This window comes from Fulmarus glacialis, unplaced genomic scaffold (assembly GCF_000690835.1).
Source record: "Fulmarus glacialis isolate BGI_N327 unplaced genomic scaffold, ASM69083v1 scaffold2101, whole genome shotgun sequence".
NCBI lineage: Eukaryota > Metazoa > Chordata > Aves > Procellariiformes > Procellariidae > Fulmarus > Fulmarus glacialis.
The window spans coordinates 27,756-48,032 of NW_009193204.1; the positions used below are offsets into that span (position 1 = coordinate 27,756).

At 40.1% G+C, this 20,277-nt stretch overlaps 1 protein-coding gene across 2 annotated transcripts in view; it reads right to left on the reverse strand.

Annotated features, from left to right (window-relative positions):
* Positions 1-20,277, reverse strand: part of EIF2B3 (eukaryotic translation initiation factor 2B, subunit 3 gamma, 58kDa) — a 105,565-nt gene that overhangs the window by 22,389 nt on the left and 62,899 nt on the right. For both annotated transcript variants that reach the window (XM_009587345.1, XM_009587346.1), the window contains exons 6-9: positions 10,011-10,138; positions 9,173-9,366; positions 4,959-5,036; positions 4,099-4,247 (exon numbers count right to left, since the gene is read on the reverse strand). In XM_009587345.1, coding sequence (XP_009585640.1) covers positions 4,099-4,247; positions 4,959-5,036; positions 9,173-9,366; positions 10,011-10,138 — 549 coding nt within the window. The remainder of the gene's footprint in view (positions 1-4,098; positions 4,248-4,958; positions 5,037-9,172; positions 9,367-10,010; positions 10,139-20,277) is intronic.

Sequence of the window (20,277 nt, forward strand, 5' to 3'; positions counted from 1 at the left end):
TAAAACTACAAGGCTGGTAAAAATAAAGGCAATGTTTGAAAAAAAAAAACCTCAAACCAACCACCAGCTGCCAAAACAAAAGCCAAAACAGGAACCTGAAGCTGAATCCATCCATCCATATCTAGGTCTCATTTCAAGGAAGCTAAGCGTGCCGGAGTATACCAAATGAAACACAGTTATCATGCTCAGGTCAGCATAATTAGTTGCGAGATTGTCTGCAAGCCCCAACAGCAGTAATTTCTGTTCTGTGAAGATATCAGGGTGGAGTTAACGTATCAGAGACATCACTTTTCATTTGCAAATGGCACAATCTCCCTACATAACCAGCTTCAGTCAGTCTGCCAGTGTTACAGACTGCTCCTTTGCAAGCGAGCTATAATGAGGGGACTCTTGCACCAAAGACATGGGAATCCAGGGACCCTGTTGTACTGCACCACCTCTAATGCAAACAGAACAAACAGACGGGGCAGCCCCAAGATGCTATAGAGACTGAGGACATGTACAGCTACTGCAGGAGCATTCAGATATACAAAGTTTTCAAGTGACCTGTAATTTCAGCTCGATTAGTAGATTTTCTCCAACTATGTAACTCAGTGCAGTCGTTTGTCACTGAGCTCTGGGGAGCCGTCCAGAGGGAAACAAGAACCATTTCCCCACTGCAGCCTGTCACCTGGGCAGTCAGCATCTCTCAGCACTTGCGCTGTTGTGTAAATTACATCCCTCCCAGCTTGGTCAAGTATGTCCATCATTCAGCACATATGTAATCTTCACTATTTTATTGTCTCATTGATGGAAGAATTAACTGCACAGTGGGAAACACATTAAGAAAGGACTACCAATTATTTTTCCCATGTTACTAACTTCTTTAATCCCCTGTAATCACTTCTAAGCGGGAATCCATATCTACTCAAATCACTTCACAGGAGACATATATAATGTAACAGAAGCCCTACACACCAGGGAAAACAAAAAACCCTGCTACGGGCCCTCTAGAGTATCGAACACACCAGCCATTACTGGAGAACAGATCATAATTTGCAAACAGTATGCAATGGCACTGTCCAAGCTAACCCCAGTTCCTTGATCCATTCAGTTGGGAAGGTCATCATCATCTAGGTCATAACCTCTGTTTCTCTAATAATGAGCCAACCACAGCCTAACAATAGGAACTTAGTTTTGTTCTAAGCACCTTGTGGTGTTCCCATCTGCCCAGAAAGAATCTATTTATTTGAGAAGCTGGTATCAAATGTGGTGAGGCTATTCAAAACCTTTTTCTGGTTTGGAGATGTAATTTGTGGATCTTGAAGCCTCAGGAGCTATGGCACAGGATTCTCAAATCACATTACAGGAAAACTATCAACAGATAAAACTTTTTAATCTGTTTTTTTGTTGTTGTTGTTGTTTTGGTTTTTGGTTTTTTCCTATATTGACATAGCGAACTGAAGCTGCTGATCACTTTCGCAGTTGAGATGGGGGGGTGGAAAAAAAAAGGTAAGATTCAACCCAGAGAAGCTAGAGGTGATGTAAGTGGTAAGGGAATTACTACGGCAGTACCATATATAATCATAGCTCTGGATAAATGAACTTAGAATGTGGTGCAATTTTTGCATTTGGTTGTTCCCAGCCTCCCGACTTCCAGAAATGATTTACCCGATCTTTCTTTCTTCTCTGGTTATCTAAACAGCTTTGTCTTTTCCCTAATATGTGCCCTACTGCAGTCTTCTCAGCCTGCTGCTTCAAGTTAGTATTATTGCAACGAACACTGCTGGGACTAGCCTTCAGTTACCACTCACATTTGATAGGGCATTAATATAGTAGTCCATCAGTTTGGTGGAACTGCTCCTGTCAGCATTAAAATGTATATTCTTTAAATGACACAGGTTTTACCCGCTTCTCAGTGCAATTCCAGAAGTTTCTAAAATACAATACCTCAGATGGTGTTAAAATTGGCTTACTTGTTGGACATTTGTTATGCAGCAAAAAATGAATTAGATCTGTTAAGGCACTTTATTATGCTCATTTTGACCCATATCAGCCAACATATACTGACTTTCCAATTAAAGTCCAAGATGTTTTCTGAAGTTGGTGATTAGATAAAGCCTGAGTTATTTTAGAGACACTTGGGAGAAGAGATGTTTGTAAAGATAAGTTGTCCATTGTGGGCAGTTTAAAGCAAAACCACATATAATTTGTCCACCTGTTGCAAATGGATCCATCAACATGTGTAAGAATCGTTAGCATTTTAACAAAAATCTATCAGATTTAATTAAAGTCATGAAAGAGGGTAAAAAACCATAGAAATTCTTCACTAAGTTACAAGCAAGACTTCTTTCAACAAAACTCAGCAGCTAGAATATTTCTGTATCTCACTACCTGTGTATGTATGACTTCATACCCCTCTAATCTTAAGACTTAACACGATACAATAAGAAACACTTTATCAGCTCAGTATTTGTGCAGATGTACACAATATGAATTACAATATGCTTTGAAATAAAGCTCCGTGGTCTATAATATTAATTCTGGCTGGAGAGGAACAATTACAAATTTGACCCCAGTGCATCAGTGTGCGGTAACCATAGAGCAGCTAAGGGGGTAAACCCCTGGGACTATGAGGTTTTTCACTCAATGGTGGCTACATTGTTTTCACTGAGAGTGACCAGGGATGACATTGTTTTCCAGAAATTCACAAAAATGTTACCCCAAAAGTTCGTTTTTCCCTCTTAAAAAAATAATATATCACCATATTTATGATGCTTATAGAATTTTGTGGAATGCTTAAGATAACAACTCTGAGCTCGATTTAGGATTTAGAAGAGAATATTACTATACACCAGTGCAGACAAACAGAAGCTGATTTGTGAGTCTTCATAAAAATAGCACTATTTATACACTTAGCTGCCTCTGTGATTTAATGGTAGAGCTGCTCACCTCATATGCAAAACCATACCATTATGACTGTGGCATCAATTCATTGATCAAAATGACAAGAGGGTCTCATGATCAAACGAGAGACGTTCTGGTACTTCTTATGACAGCAGTGCTTGTGATACAGCCATATTGGATCCATTTGCGATTGAACTGGAAACCAGCTATTTTCTATACTCAACGGAATTCTGATTTATGATGTGCTTGAAATTACTGTGGATTTCTATTAAAGACAAACACTTGGCAATAAGGTACCATACTTACCTGTAATTTAGTTATGTAACAGTAGTATCCTCCATAGACCCCACATCCTTTGGGGTTTTTTGTTTTTCAGATATGCAACTTTCAGAGCCAACTTGGCATTTTTTAAGAGTTTGGCCTTTTTCCTGAGGCCCTAAGCAAACCTCAAGCCATGAAGAAGGAGGGAATTTATACAGGCCTGCACAGACTCAATCAGCAGTTTCCTTTCCACTGACATCCGCAGGAAGCCAGCATGTATGGAAAGATGGGGGCATGCAGACATCAACAATTACAGATAGGCCACTTTTCCCACATTTGGAAATGAACAGCTCAAGGCTACCTATTTAGTTAGTGTCTTTAATGCATGGGAAACCTCTACTAGCTGGCAGATTTTCTCTTTGAAAAGTTTATTCATTTATTCTATTACTCAGCATATGCAATGGTAAAGTAAAGCTGCAAGATGACAAAAAAGGGCCAAAGAAAATGACATTTTAGGTGAAGCTGTAATGTTCAAAGGTGATAAGAACATGTCTAGTTGGTAAGTGTACCACTTCAAAATATGTTTCCTGCTTCAAATGTTTTAGGTATACTCAAAGACCCAGCCACTAAAATAAAGCTTGGAAGGATGACACACAAGCTCATACAGACTCATACATCCACTTAACTTACTTACACATTCTGAAGATGACATAATCTCCTCTAAAAAAAAGAAATTTATGTTCCAAGACTGCAGCCCTCTCGTTAATTCATTTCACTTGTGCATTTGTAGCCTGTTTATAGAGACTTATTTCTGACTTGGTCTTTAGAAACACAGCCCCTGGGATCAACTGTTCTGGCTGAGGATCGCTTACAGGACAAAAATTACAGACTCAGAATCTATCTAGAAAAAGAAACTGCAAATAAAACCCGAGATACAAAGAGGTGACATACCCTTCCTCAATTGTAACAGAATTCATGATGATGCAGTTTGTTATCTTAACTTTGTCTTTTATGGTACACATGCTGCCGATGATGGAGTGTTTAATAGATGTCTTCTCCCCCACTTGTGTGGATGACCCAATGATGCTATCTGATCCAATCTAGGGAAAAAAAGAACGGAAATTGGCAAAAGTACCTGGAGCTCTCTGATATGTGTTCTCCATACACCTCTTCCAAACAGCACATCTCAAGCACTTGTCAACAAAGTGTGTCCTGGTCTACCCTTAGGGATCCTTGGCAGAAGAAAGACCTAGAAATCTGGGGCCCATCCCATAGGCAGACAGTTGGACAGTCTTCCCAAGGTCCATTAGCTTAGTAAAACTCCATTAGCTGGTCCGCTCTGTAGGCCTCATTCAGGTAAGCATGGTAAGAATAGTCCTGCTGGTACTCACTGGTTTCACTAAGATTTGCTCAGTGAGACCTGTGAAAAGGAAGCTTGAAGGCTGGTATTCAACCAAAATGCTTTAGCAAGAAGCAGAGCTAAAATACTGACCCCTTCCGAGTTTGGTGTCCTTTGGGAGGCAAACTGCTCAACTACCATGAACTGCCATTAGGGAACAAGAGACTGCAGTATCTTACTTGGGAGTAAGATAGAATTTTTACCAAACATTTTTAAAGACAGAGACTGAAGGGCAGGAACACATGGGCAAGCCTACAAGGAGACTCTGGGTTGTATCACCTACATTGCAATTCCATACTTCAGAACTCAGCTTCACTTCCAATAGTGGGACTGAATTTTAGGAACCAGTTCTTGAAGCGAAGGGCGTGCAGACTGTATTGAAAAAGCAGAGACGGGTAAAGGGAACACTTACCATGCCTCTGTCAGTGATCTGTGCAGATCCATGAACCAGTGGCTCTTCCAGACCCAGATTAAGCAATAGTTTGGGAACCTGGATGGAAAAACCCACATCACAAGTTAACATGACAGTGCTGTACCCGCATGTTACATAAACAGCTGAAAGATAGCTTTGGTTTCCATTGCACTAGTGCATCTACCATAAACATTTCAACTTAAAGGAAAATATAGGTTCCTGCATTTTAAATCTGCAACCAGATATGTGTGATTTATCATCTTCCCCTTTTGTAAAGGAGACAGGTACACTTCCATTGCAGTGCACTGCATGTCTCCTCTCAACTCAGCTTCCCACCTGTGTAGAAGCAGTGGATCATCATCAGCAAGCAGGTTGGCTCCAGCGGAACACACTGACATCCTGTACATTACTACAGTGTCCAGCACCTGCCATTTCAAATGCAGCTCAACGTGTTTTACACCAGTCAGTAATGCAAGAGAGGGAAGCAAGTAATATCAAATATAAACCAGTAAACTGGCGTAAAAAGATGACTATGTTCAGCCCACTCAATAAGGCTGCATGCTGAGGTACAGGCAACAAAAAAGTATTTTTAAGGAGAAAGAAACTAAAGTTGATCAAGTGGCTATTCCAGATGGTAGAAAGCTGCAGAAGAAAAGGCTCTTGACAGAGAGAAGGCAGGTGTTAGATAAGCAGACAAAGCAGCGATGGTAATAGAGAGAGACATGGCCCATGAAGTAGCCAAGAACAAATCCATGGAGAGCAATTCTGAACTGGCTCCTGAAAAGAAAGAGGAGCCAGCGTTGTAGGAGGATGGGATATCACTCCATCATTCCTCCTTTTCTGGGTGAAAGAGCAGCCTGAGGCATTCTGCATCTCCTGGCGTCAGGCTGGGGCCAAGGTCACACACCACAGAAGAGGCGGTGACAGCAAGGATTGGGATTTCAGGGGAGGTGGGAATCTTGCAACAATGCACAGACACAGTGCTGTACAGAGTCATTTGCAGCAGTGATGCAATGCATGATGCATCTTGGTAGGACAGAGATAGCAATCAAAGAAACACGGGAGATACAGAAGGCGGCAAAGTGATGCATGAGCGCTAAGAGGTCTGTGTCATGGCAAATCATATGCCTGAGTGTGATGCAGTTTGTGCCGGTGCTGGTGTGGAGCTCAACACATGCTGTTGGCCAGCCAGGATGTATGTCCATCTGGGAGGTCAACTGGAGTCTCAGCACAGTGATGGTGTAACTGGGTTTGCCTGAGGGGAGGAAGCGGCACTCATTAAGTTTCTCTTTTCTCTACCCAGGAACCTATTTTTAAAAAACTTTTAGGAAAGTCTATCTTTGAGATCTCTATTGCTCTGTTAAATTTGGCTGAGAGTTGCCAGCAAAGCTGCTATAAAGGAGCTGCCATACAGTACGATTGTGTAAAATGACTTCCTTAGAAAGCTGGGATAACAAGAGCTGATGGCTAGGGAGTGAACCTCAAGAAGCAGATCCCACAGATCTGAAAAAGTTGGGAGCAGATCAGAAAAAAATATCTCAAGATCTCAAATGAGATGATACTTGCAGGAAATTGTTTGGATATTCATAATATGACCAGCCCGTTTCCCTTCCAGCATGCAAGGATGGATAAATAGCGCTGTTTTTCATATGATAAGAGTTTTCACAGTTGACGCTTCATTCAGATGAGTGAGATGAGCTCAGATGAGCTCGCACCTCTGAGCTATCATTTCAGGCTGCCTGTTGTCCCCAGTAAACATTTCCACATCTGTAGCTCTTTACATCTTGAAGATGGTCCTTCCCACTAGACCTGTGTTTTCTTTGTTTTTTAAAAAACAAGAATAGGTTAGATCCTTCAGTCCAAGGTGCAGACACTACAGAAAACCACCAGCTTACCAGAACCCCACAAATTAGGCCAATCCACCTGGATGATGCTGGCTTGGTGCAGGGATGTTGTCCTCACCTGACACATAGCTGGGCAGCCACAACATATAGATCCAAGAGAGTAACACACACCAAAGCATACCTACAGAGTGGGTTGAAATGTTGCTCTGTGGGAAGGGAAAGAAATGAGGAAAAGCTCTTGCCCTCCTCAGTGGAAAGGTGGTGTGGTGAAATAAATAAAGGATTTTACTGGCCAGAGCAAAGCCTTTATTAGAATCAGTCAATGGTAGTGCAGCCTGAGGGGTGACCCAAGAAATCTACCAGCTCAAGCATTTTGCTCTGAAAAGGAAGGTTAGACAGGGGCCAGGAGTCAGAGGGAGTGCCTGGGTCAAGGGAAGGTTTAAGATGTGTTTGGATTTAATTCATCTTACAAAGAAACTATTTCCTGCTATTGAAGATAACTCCCTCCTGAACCCACCTGCCCACACACAGGCTGCAGGCATCCAGAAACCCAGCTGGAAGTGAAATGATGTGAGTAAAGTGTTTCCTCACCAGAAGGGCAATGGGTTAGGATGCCATTCCTTCCCATGGCTACTGGACTGGACTGCTACTGCTCCGTGAGTCTGTCCTCTTGGACAGCAAAGTTATAGGTCCCGGCTTTGCAGGCAGGGAATCAGAATCTGGTCTGTGAAGACCAAGATAAGAACAAACAAGACACCAAAAGTCTTCCTTAAAGACCAACAAAACAGGTTAAAAAAAGCTGATAAAATTAAATGTGTATCTTTTATGAGGATTAGCAAGAGAAACAAAATGCAGTGGCACTGAAAAAAGGAACTCCCTTCTCACAACCCCTCATTAAGCTCCATTTTATGTTTTACCTCTGCATAGTTTCCTTAGAAATTTTACCATTCTGGAAAAGTTAAAAATTCAAAGAAAATCCTTTCCAACATTGAAGGCCCCAATGTGATTTCGAAACACTAATTCTATGTACCACCCAGGAGCAAACACATTTCCTGAACTGACCAAAATGTAGAATATTTAGGTTAAAAAAAAAAAAAAGGCAAAAAAAAACCAACACAAAAAAAACCCACATGGAGTCTGACTGGCTCAACTCAATAACTTTTTACTGAAGTGGCTGCTGCCAAATGTACACGCACACTTCCCCTAGCAAGCGGTGTTCTCCCTTAACCCTTTGGGCTCACTTGTTCCTGATATTCTTGGAGAAAGTTTTCCCTTTCTGACAGCAGTGCTGCCTCCCTCCTCTCTTCCTCATGTCCCTAACTGCAAAACAAATCACTTTATTCCTGTGCTCCTCTACAGGCACCAAGGAGAAAGAGCTCCAGTGTGTGAACTCACTCTGCCATGCTGCAATTCTAATTTGCATAAATTAATCCATTCATGTTATTAAAAAGAAATCAACTCAATCTGAGAGCAAAGGCAAGGCAGTGACCACTTCCAAGATTCCCAATACAACTTTATCGCTCTCCCAGCCCCACTTCCAGAAATCTTGAGTCAAATACTGCACTCCCTATTGGTCTTTCAAAACTAGAGGAAATTGTCCACTCCTGATAACAAAGTAGTTCATCACTAGCAGAGTGAAGTGAGAACTTGTACATTGCATCAGCCAGTGTAGCAAAAAAAAAACCCAACCCAAAACCCCCCCAAACATACTAAAAGCTTTTAATCATCAGCTCATTAGCTAGTACAGGATTTCTCTAATCCTCCCTTGTGATCTTTTATTTTATGAATTCTCAGTTGTGTGAAAGTGAAAGCTACAACAGATCAACGTTTCACCTCTGTGTTTACCTGAAGTGCCACTGTAGTGAAACCTGTTCATAAAATAATTCTTTCATAATGGAAAGCATTAGGCAATTTGAATGTATGGGCAGTTTAAGTCTTCCTGCAAATCTTTAATAACCTTTGTCATTATCACTTAGATAAACATCTGTTAGGAAGAGTCCAGTCAGAACTGATCTTGCTTTTAGGACGTGGAGGACACTGATTAGATAATCCATCAAAACTACTTCCAGCCTCATTTTCCATATGTCTTGGCTCTTTGGCTGCAGGTCTTGCCACCCCCAAAAACCAAAAGAGTGTGTGGGGTGGGGGCTTTCTTAGCTAAATCACAGCTATGGAGTAAATTAGTCACAGAACTGTTTCCTGGCCTCATGTCCCTATCCAGCAACCAGTACGGTGATGTGCCTAGATAGCATGGCACTGGTTCAATTCCCACACACTCCTCAGCTGTATCGCTGGGAGCCACTCCTGGAGGCTAAAATGTCCCATAAATTACTGCTGTATTCCCACGTGGCAGTTCTGAATTTTTCTCACCTGTCGGTTAGCTTCAATATACAACCCCAGAGTATTCACTCGGTAGCACAGTCCCTCTTTCATTATATGGACGTAGCAGCGCACTTTTCCTTCATGGAGAGTTTCATTCATATCTCCTCTATGATCATTCCAACAAGAGTTATCTGAAGCAGGTTTCAGCAAGCTATTATCTTCCTTTATGAAGCTATAAATGTCTGGAGAACACACACATGCATGAAGTTAGACAGGATTTAATGAAATACTTTCTGAACAAGAATACTATTAAAATACTGTTGGTGAAGGGAAATCTTTGCCTCACATCATCTGAATGGCTAGATACTTAGCAATCATTAACAGATTTTATCACATGTAGTGAGTAAGTGCTTATTTTTATTCTGCAGGTGGGAACCAGGGGATCAGGACAGATGCAATGTTTTGCCCAAGGTCACACAAGGAGACAGCGGAAATGCTAAAAATAAATTCCAAGATCTGAGACCCTGTCCAGTTTCCAGTGCAGGGAGGTTAAGGCTTAGTTTGTTGCCCTATGCAATTTTAGGAACTCCCTCCTAAAATTACATTTTCAAAAGTGCATTTACCTATACTGTATTCCAGAAGAAAAAATGTAGAGCACCTAGCTGATTTGCTCTTGATTTACACCAAAATAAGGGAAGACAAAAATACTGATATAATGCACAATTGTGTTTGAAAAAGGAATCTACTATAATCTTTGCTATCATGAAGTAGAAGAGGAAAAAAGAATCCCCAAACTAGTGTTTCAGGCTAATTCTGTACTCTACCCAATAATTCAGCTGTAGCATATGGGCTTTAAAACCATCAAATCTTTGATACTTGTACTGACCTAGGGATGCTTGTTCTTTTTTCTTTTGGTCCTCTTCTTTGTTGTCTAGTCCTTGCTGCAATGATGTAGAAGAGAACTGTTTCCTAACCAGATGTGGAATCAGTTCACTCCGGAGAGATGTGATTGTCCTGGGGCAGGAGAAGCACACATGAAGTCCATGAATGATAAAACATACATGTCTTCATTTTCTTTGCATAACATTATGAGACATTTTGAACATTTTTCATGCTGAACAGTACCAATATCCTGATGACAACTACTGAAATCCACTTTATGTGGCTTAAAACATGGCATCAATTGACAGGAAAAGAGAGAATAAAGTGCCTATAGAGGAAAAACCAAAGAAGCTCCTTTGTGACAAAAAAAATGGAAATGCTCAAGGATATCTGAAATATCTGATCCTTAAATGAAAATATTTATGACACAGACATTAATGACGTCCTCCTGCTCACATGAAACATCAAGAACATTTTAAAGACTCATTCTTTAACCAAGAGAAATAAATACATTTTAACAAGTTTAGGTCCCAGGAGTTTCACGCTCTTTAGGTGCCCCAATCCAAAATACATCACTCAACAGAAAGTTTCCAAAGGCTTCAGCTGGCAATACGCCCATCTTCCCTGCGTACAGATTTCAACTTTTATTATATTCATTTTGACACCCCAATAGTAGGAGGCAGAGAAATCACGAGGGGTTTATGATAAAGCAGAGACTTGACCCCAAACCACCTATGCCTTAAACAAGGACCCTGATCACCAGACAATCTTTCCTCTTGCATTGATTTATACATTACAGTGAATCAAGAAAAAACCCTCCCCAACAGACAAATATCAATGCAGAAAGTCTGCTATACAATGGGATTGTAACCCTGGTAATTTAATTTTGACTATTAGAAGATAATTTTATTTTTCAATAAAGCATTTGGGAAAAAACCCCAAATCAATAGTTTCTAAAGTTGGAATGCACGAGATGCAGTCTTAAAACAGTCTTAAACAGCTTTACTGTTGTTGTTTCATTATTTTAACAATCTGCATTTAGTTACTGAATTGTGGATTATTTAAAATAGTGCTTGGGAAAATCATGCGGAAAATGAATTCAAACTTGGCATGTATAAGAGGAAGTGCTAAACTTCAGAGGAAGGACTGGGAGAACTAACACAGAGCACTTGGCTAGAGGAACTCAACAAATGATAACCTGCAAAGAAAGAGGAGTTATTTAGAATGGAAGACAGCAAAACTAGGAACTAACTATAGGTTAAATTAAAAAAGGAAAGTACTAGAATGAGTCTCCTGAAATTGATTTTGGTTGGCAAAATCTCTAGCAAAGGGGGATCTTAAACAGTTCAAACTTTAAGAAACATACAGCTCATAACCCGCCCAGGCTTCTGTTCAGGTCAATGATAGTGAAACAGAAAAAGGACCAAAACAGTCTTTCCTGTCTCTAACTTTGATGGGAAGATTCAGATGATCACCAGTTCAGCCCTATGAACAAATACAGTGTTTTCCTTTTTCTTGACAAACTTTTCCTTCAGCACTCAACTGTAGGTTGTGTCACATCCTTTGTCCTGCAGTGGGATGATCTAACCCATCCCAGATCTGAAAATCTGCTTCTATTTTTTTACTGCAGACAAGGAAAAGCTCTAGTCTTCAGTCTCTCCTCTTTCTTGAAAATAACATTATAATCACCTTCAGATAGCTGTATTTCAGGAACTAATGAAGCAAACCACTTCATTCTTTAATCACCAAATTCTCCCTGCTAACCACTTACAGGCGCGCTCTGCCACGGCTGTCCTAGCCCCGTGCTCCGACACACGTGTGGCTGTGCAGATGGGCAGTTTACTAGCTTACAATGTTTGCCTGCAGCTGTGCCATTCAGCAATGATTTCCTGCTTGGGTTTTATACTCCATCCAAAACCGACAATTCTGTGTTTCCCTCAGAGGCTGGCCATGGCATTTATAAGATATATTACCTATAAAATATCCAAGTATTTGGCAGTCTTAAATAGTCTGATGCAGAGGACAACACAACACGGTAGGAAATGAAAGCAGTGGAAAGGGGGAAAGACAAAGTTTTGCCTGGTTTTCGATGGTTTACTCTTTCTTGGCCGAACTCCTGAAGCTTTCCTGCAACTCTCTGAAGCGCTAGCCACATTCCTTCAGCAAAGGTGGAGTAAATCTCTGGGTCATCCATAAGATGTGGCTCAGAAACACACCCTTCTTACCGGAAAAGGAAAAACAGGAAGGTTTGCCTTTGCTTGCTGTTTAAGCAGAATTTATGTGCGACATTAAAGGAATATGCCTTTGGAAAGTTTTAAAAATACCTAGTAAGGCACTCAGTGACAAAAATTTGGGAATTTTTTGTGACAGATCTTTAAATGTGGATATACGAAGTGATAGCGTGAGAATATTATCTGACTGTCAACAGCGGGGGAAACCAAACATCTGGCTGGGACTAGGAAAGGAATTTAAATCAAAGGAGGGATAAGACTGAAGACCCTTCATCAAGAGAGAAAAAAATTAGCAGGAGTTTGGAAGAACTAACTAGCCTGTAACCTAGATTCAGGAGAAAACAAACCAAAAAGGTTTCTGGTCTCGTGTATTAAAAACTCTTACAATCAAACCCTGAACTACACATGCCTACATTAAGAAGAAATAAGTGTAAGACTGTATACACTGAAGCAAGGGATCTTTTTTTGTTCTCTTCAGGTTTTAAAACTTGGCATCACCCTGGTTTCTTTCTAAGCTTGTTATTTTCTTTAGCACCAAGAAGTAAGTATGAAATACCCACTGAGATCAACATAAGGAAAAATCTACTATGACCAGGAGAAAGAAAGTGGGAAGGTGGGCAGAAGGAGAGGAAGGGACACAAAATTTTGGCAGAAATCCAGTTGTAAGCTCAATTGGAGTAACCATGCTCTGACACCTCACAGGAAAATCCAGACAGTAGAGAGGATAAAAATGAACCTGCTTTTGAGAAACATTTGCCAAAATAAACATGCTTTCATAAATTCCAGCTCAAGTGACAAGCCTTTTTTGTGACCTTTCATTCCCCAAAATGCGATTTTTGAAGTGATATCTGTCTGTTTTCACCTTGACATAAAGTAGTAGGTTTTCAATTAAACAGCAAAGATTGAGAGTGCCGTTAAATTGCTGCTTGTAAAGGAAGAGGGGACTAATCCCTGGAGGACCTTAGGTGGCTTCAGTCCCTTGAGAACAACGGGAGATGGCAGCAAGTTTGAAAGGGGTTGATTCTGACCACATTTTAAGCATATAAAAATTAGAATTATATCTGGGATGGAATCCTCCATTCACACAGCAGGTCACAACAAAGGGGGATGTTGGCAAGAGACAGTGCATATGTGGGGGAAATGAAGACAACAGGGCAGTTGAAATTCATGGTGCATGTGCAAGAAACAGCTGGGAATTCAAAAGAAGATAAAATTTTAAAAAACAAAGGAACCTCCTGGAAAAGTCTGTATTAAATGTACCTAATAGCTCAGAGCACACATCAGTCATTTGCAGTCAGCTCTGCAGACTGTAGACTCAGGCCAAAGCATTATAAACCTAGGATTCAAGGTTAATTTTATTTAAAACCTAAACCATTAAGGTACAAAAATGGATACTTGGTCAAACAGCTGTAACTTTACCAAGTACTATCACCATCAGAGAGAAATCAGTACCATGCCTTTAGAATCCCTTTATCCTCGGACCCTGTGCACTACAATGTCTTCCCAGTGTTCCTGGGATTTTTGCATGACAGCAAGGGCACGAATAAGGTTTGTGCTAAATTAAAAATTCTTACTCGTGAAGAACATTAGGTGAAAATACCCTAGATCTTTAAGTTTCATATTTAAACACAGCTACGCAGAAGTTTTCAGTGAGTTTTAACCACAAATGAAATTAGAACAATCTGTGATATGGCAGAATTAAGTTTGTATCTATGTATATAATACTGTATCATTTTGTACTATATTACATTACATTACATACATTATAGCCCACAGAGGGCCAACTTTTACTTGTTGCTGAAATGCAGCTGCCTCTGGGATGAAGAGAAGCTTATTGAAACTTCAGTAAGAAATGAAGAACAATGGAGCCAATTGAAACACAAGAAGAGTTTTGGGGAAAAACCCCAAATGTTGACCACCTAAACTTAAAAAAAAAAAATATTTCACAATTATGCTTCAATGGGCTGTGATTTCTGCTCTTAGACATACGTATTGCTGGAGACTCTGTCCTTCATATGACACAGAAAATAATGGTTCTGTCCAATGCTGGTAAAGAAAAAATGTCATCAAATATTTTATAATAACAGAAGAGTCTATTTAAGTCTAAGTTTAGGTGACCTTGCAAAAGTCTAGGTACCAGGAGGTGCTGTTTGGCTTGACCCACAGCAGGAAGGAAAGCATCCACAGCTTTTATTTCCTGCAGCTAGTTCTCACTAGCTTCAGATACCCTGAACACAACTGTCAGTTTCATTTACCGGCTGTCATTCATTTTCATTTTCCATGTTTAATGTTAAACACCATAAAACAGTATTAATGAGTATTAGCATTTTAATATCCTCCCTGTTTTATTAATCTGTGATGAAGCATGAAATCTACCATTGCTGTCAGCACCCACCTGTGAAATCTGCTGTTACTCTCCGTGGGCTAGTTGCAGGGGGTCTCCCTTGCTATCATTATTAGCACAATCAGCTACATCTACAGGTGCAGATAGTATTTGTGATTCCCTACTACAAACAAGCAGATTATTAGCCTTTTTATACCTACTTTTGCATTTGTTTTTTTTTTAAACAGGCTAATGTTAGCTCTTGTACGACTATGCAGCCATACAGAGGGTTGGGTTCTGATCTTAGCTCCATGGCCTTCAACAGAGATTCTTCAGATCACATCAAAAGGAGAACATGAGGCTGTATTTCAGACTGGTGCTCATAATTAACGTTAGAAATGTATACATAAATACAACTAAACAAATCCTAAGGCACTTATAGTTTTGGCCAAAAAGAAGTTGCATGTTTATGCAGAACAATAAAGATGTAAGAAAAAGGGAGGGAGAAAGAAAAAAAAAGAGGGTGTGTTGGAAGAAAGAGAAAAGTTAATTCTGAACCCTGTAGGTACATAGTTCATGGTTCTCATCGCTTAAAGGATAAAGCCAAATAACATTTAAAAATTCCATGTAAGCTGGGAGCTCTCTTGTTGAATCTCAACATTATTTTCTCCTGATCCTTTGATGGAGATTAAAAATTTCCATGTGAATACAAAGAAAGAAACAACAGTTACTCTGAGATTTTTTCCCCGAGCATTTAATGCTCCAAACTAGAGCAGCCAGCCGCCATTCCCATCTCCTCCCCCCTCCTTAAAGAAAAAAAAAGTCAACTCACTTTGAAGAAAAGACAAAACAGGGTCAGGGCAAGGGGGATTAGGGAAATGATATTTATATCATGGACCAAATTAAAATGTCAATGCAAGAGGCAGGCAAACAGCCCTTGCCACATATATACACCAGGCATGTTTCCTCAAGAAAACAGGAAAGATATTTGAAAAGAGTTAATGCAGTCCTGAGTTAATACCACCTGCCTCAGACTCAACACCACTTAAAAGACAGTGTTTGGGTCCATTTCCCACAATGCGGTTTTAACAAGCACAATGGAAAAAGCAATTACAGGCCTTTTCCCCTTCTTCTCACTGATTCACTGCTAAAAATGCTGGAATTTCTGAGACATGCTAAGAATGTGGAGAAAGCAGACAAGGACTATGTACAAAAGGAAAAAAAAATCAAATGATAAATTTATAGGGTGTGCCACATCCCTGCAGAAGGCTAATTCTGCCCTTACATCTTGCAATAATCTTTTTGCCTTTGTTTGGTGTACCCAAGACCAATTATAATAAAGGAAAACTCCAAAGTAACCAGGCAAGCCAATAAACTACCAGGCAATTACTTGTGCCTAATTCAATAACCTACAACACCAATCATAGCATCAAGCAGATGTTATTTCTTGCTATGTTCTATTTGTTCTGTTCTACTCTCAAAATTTCTACAAAAAGAGTAAATACATTTCTCATCCCCCCTAATTTCATACTAATTACTTATTTGTCAGTCTCTCTTATTATTTTTGGAGCTAAAAGCCTATGGAGAAGGCAAGGAAACTTTGAGAAATGTTCTACTAAAAGGTAATTCCACATGACTGCATTTGTGCTTCATTTGTCTTTCCATACTATTTTCTAACCAAAACCTTCAAGTCTGACAGCAACCTACTCCCAATGTTTATAAGAGCGTGCGTGACAATATTTCAAAAGCCATTGCAAAGCAAGCTGGTACAACTGCACAGCTTTGCTTTGCAGGCTCAAGTTTATGAACGACTTCCCAAAACTGCAGAATCACCACTGAAACCCCTACATTCTGGATGATGGAGGGAAAGCAGAAGACGACATGTAACTGACAGTCATAGACACCATCATGCAAAGAGGATCCAGATCAAAGTATGGAAGGGATGGTATGGATGCAAACCACATAAAAAGCTGTTCTCAAGTTCTACCAAGTCTGGATGCACTTAAAGGAGCAGGGATCTAACTTCCACTTCTGCCAAAAAACCCTTTGGGAAACAAGGCAGCTTTCTGAAAAATTGACCACAGAAACTAAAACTCCTCAATTACATACTCAAATCCTTTGAAAGCGTGCGCACACTCAGCTCGGGTCATCTAAGTAACCTTAACTCTGCCCACTCGCCAAACAGCCAGGAACGCCCCACAGCTCCCGACTAATACAGCTTTTGCATGGGAATGCCAGCAAGTTTATGCATTTTTAGAACCTCTCTCTGACCAAAAGTCTCCGAGGCTGTCGGAGGCCACCCAGGGTGTTTGGCAGGTTGTACATGCTGCTGAGGAATGGATCTCATTCACTCCCAGACAGCATCCCATTCTTCTAAAACAAGCGCACCTGCACCAAATGTGATTCCTTGCCAGAACTCATCTTTCCCCATTCTCTCCCACCTACGCCTTTGCAGCCATCTGTGTCTGAGTTCCCATCTCTTTCCTAAATGCCTTTGAAATTAGACTCGTTTTCTGAAAAGTGCATTGAACAGAGGCATTTTGATAATATGCCTAAACAAACACATGCATATGATGCATTTGATAAAGTTGACGTGTATCCATAAAACTGATGAACTATGTAAACTTTAGGTGCACAAGTGTATGTTTAGATAAATAGATTTAAATGCTTCAGACTTGTCTGTATAAAACGTGTGTCAAAAAATGTAGACATGGCTGTAGCTTCACATGGGTAAGCTCTTTCACCCTGCTCCACGGAGGCTGTGTTAAAGGCACCATAGAAGTTCGCATCACTTTGCTCTGTTTCTCCATGCAGATACCGTGCTTGGTGGTCTGCAATCAAATGGACCCATTAAGTTTGACTTAACAACATGCGCATTCTTTCAGCAGTCTGGGAGATAAACTGGAAGCTCCGCTGTGTAATTCAGTCCTGCTTCCACCTCTACAAATCCCATTTCTACATCCTTCTCCCCAACAATCATTCTACCTTAATTAATTCCTAACCTTACTATTGATTACTAATCCTTGCTCCACTCCTCCCTGTAGGACAACTCTTCTGTTCTCTTTACTGTGGCATTTTCAGTATGTTCTACTGTCCTGTGATAAGACTAAACTACTTTTTTTGTGACTTCACCCTTTCTTGAAGAACTTTAAGATGAAGCTTTTTGGCCAATGAATCCCATCTCTCTTCACGTGCCTACTTTTACTCATAATGTTCTTTCCAGGTAGTATTCATCCAGAAAGGTTTGGTGTAAAATGCTGTGTGTGCTACAGTTCATCTCCACATCTTTGATTTAGGGAAGTGTCACTGCTCCTCCACATTCACGTCTTTGACTTCTCAAAACGGGTAACTTAACTAGACAGCACTCAGCATTTCTCATAGACTGTCGTGTGGCTGTTTAACATGTTTTACTCCCTTTTTTATTTTTTCACTTTATTTTAAGCGAAGCAATATGTAGTTGCTCCACTTTGATTCAAGACTGTGTTTTAAGATCAGCCCTTACCTCATACTGTAGCTACTTAAAATGGAACTTAAAATGTTGTTATCTATTGATGATTCACTGACTTAATGAAGATACCTCTTAGCTACTCTATTCAGGGTGTATGCCCTATCATCATTAGCAGCATTTATTCTCCCTTCTATATGCAGGAAGTTAAAAGTCTCCCATCACAGTAATTCAATGCAGTAATAAAGTCGGCAACAGTGCTATAGACACCTTTATTATTGTTCATGTTTCATTTGACTGGCTAAGACACAATGCAATTTGACATTGAACTAACACCTAGAGTACAAAAACTATGAGAAGTGGAACAGTAGAGAAACCATCACTATTTTCTCTCTTTCTCAAAAATTCAACTCGTGACTAAAAGGGGACTCTCAGCATTTCAGAAGGATCAGTCAGTGACTGAAGTGATGTGGAAGAGAAGAGATTTAGAAGCAAACCAGAGAGGGGAAGAAAGGAAAACATTATCTTGAAAATTCTTGAAATTTTCACAATCTTGGGGAGAAATTCTGATCATCTGAACAGAACAGAAAATATAGGAGAATTATGTTTTCCACTGCAAGAGAAATATGCCGTGATATCACATATAAGGATTGTATCCTCACAGGGAAATGTTCATCAAGGTAAGATAATCATTTCACCCCAAGTATTATCTTACATGCAAGTAGTGCTGTGTGGAAGAAGATGTACTGCACTGATGAAAGAATGCTTAGCATGATCCTGTCCAAGTGGCAACAATTTAAAGAAAAAAAAGAAAAAGCGCACATAGATGGATAAAAGAATCATCATTCCTCCTTGGTTCAAAATCCACATCTCATATGAAGACAAAAGTCAATTTGACTGAAGGCTACCCAAGGAAACTGCAACTGCATGAAACAGTGGAAAAAACAGTTAACAATTTTTAATGTTTATTATCAGATCAGAGCAGGCCCAGCTGAGGCCACCAAGAGGGCCTGGAGCACATGATGCAGGAGGAGAAGCTGGCGGAGCTGGGTTTGTTCAGCCCGGAGAAGAGAAGGCTGCAGGGGGATCTGATTACAGTTTTCCACTACCAAAAGTGAAGCGATATAGAAGACAGCCAGACTTTTCCAAGAGGTGCACAGTAAAAGGGCAAGAGGCAACGGACCCAAGCTGCAACAAGGTAAATTCCAGTTGGGACATAAAGAAAACAACTTTTCAGTGAGTGGTACAGTCCTGGGACAAGGCCCAGTCTCCATCCTTGGAGATTTTCAAAACTCAACTGCAGAAAAAAACCAACCCTGAGCAACACAAAAGTTACCCTATTTTGAACAGGAGGTTGGACTAGAGACTGCTAGAAGTCCCTCTCTAACCTAAGTTTTTCTATGATTCTACAATATTTGCATTGACATTTGAATGACCTTTTTCATGTCCTCCCTACATTTGTTTTTCATAGGAAATCCAAAGGGTCATTTCCGATGCTGTAAATAACAGTTAGAAGACAAAATTAACAAATTCTAACATTTACTTTACAAAAATTTGCATTAGGAGCAGCTTGTATGCACAGAATACTGTGCTGTGACCGAGCATGCTTCGAGTATCTCAGGCACATGGCCACTATGGCATATCATGGTCTCATAAAGAAAGATTTGCAGTTATTCATTAAGTTAATCAGCTCCAGTTCAGCACATCCAGAGACACGTCTGCTCTCAGGTAGTCTGCTAACAGGAAAAGGAATTTTATTTATTACAGAAGTGATTTGCTGAAAATCATAATTTTTTAAATCTAGTTTGGATCATTAGGGTTTTTTCTCCTGAGGTTTCCAGGAGTGAGCTTGATTGGTACAATGGAAAGATGATAACGGTAATGATACTCTGGAGGAGGAGGACACCAACAAATTTCAAGTCTTGGCATTTCTATTAAGGAGCAGAGAAAGCTCCAACAACTAGGTATCTTTGACAAGGAAAGGAAATAAGAAAGATAAATTGCCATTTCACATTCTAAGAGATTAAATGCACTAAGGAGGAGCTTGGGTTTGTTGGGGTTTTTTTTTCCCCCCCTTTTCTTTTCCTTGTTTGGAAAGCTACGATCTATTTGCCTCATCTTCACACAGTATACTTCCTGTAGGAGCTATTTGTTTATTTACCCATATTAATCACAAGGAAAGTATTCATTATAAAATCTGTCTTTACAGCAAAGGAGAAACCTTCCAGCCACACGGCTGACACATGTTAACTCGCAGGTATTCACAGAGCAG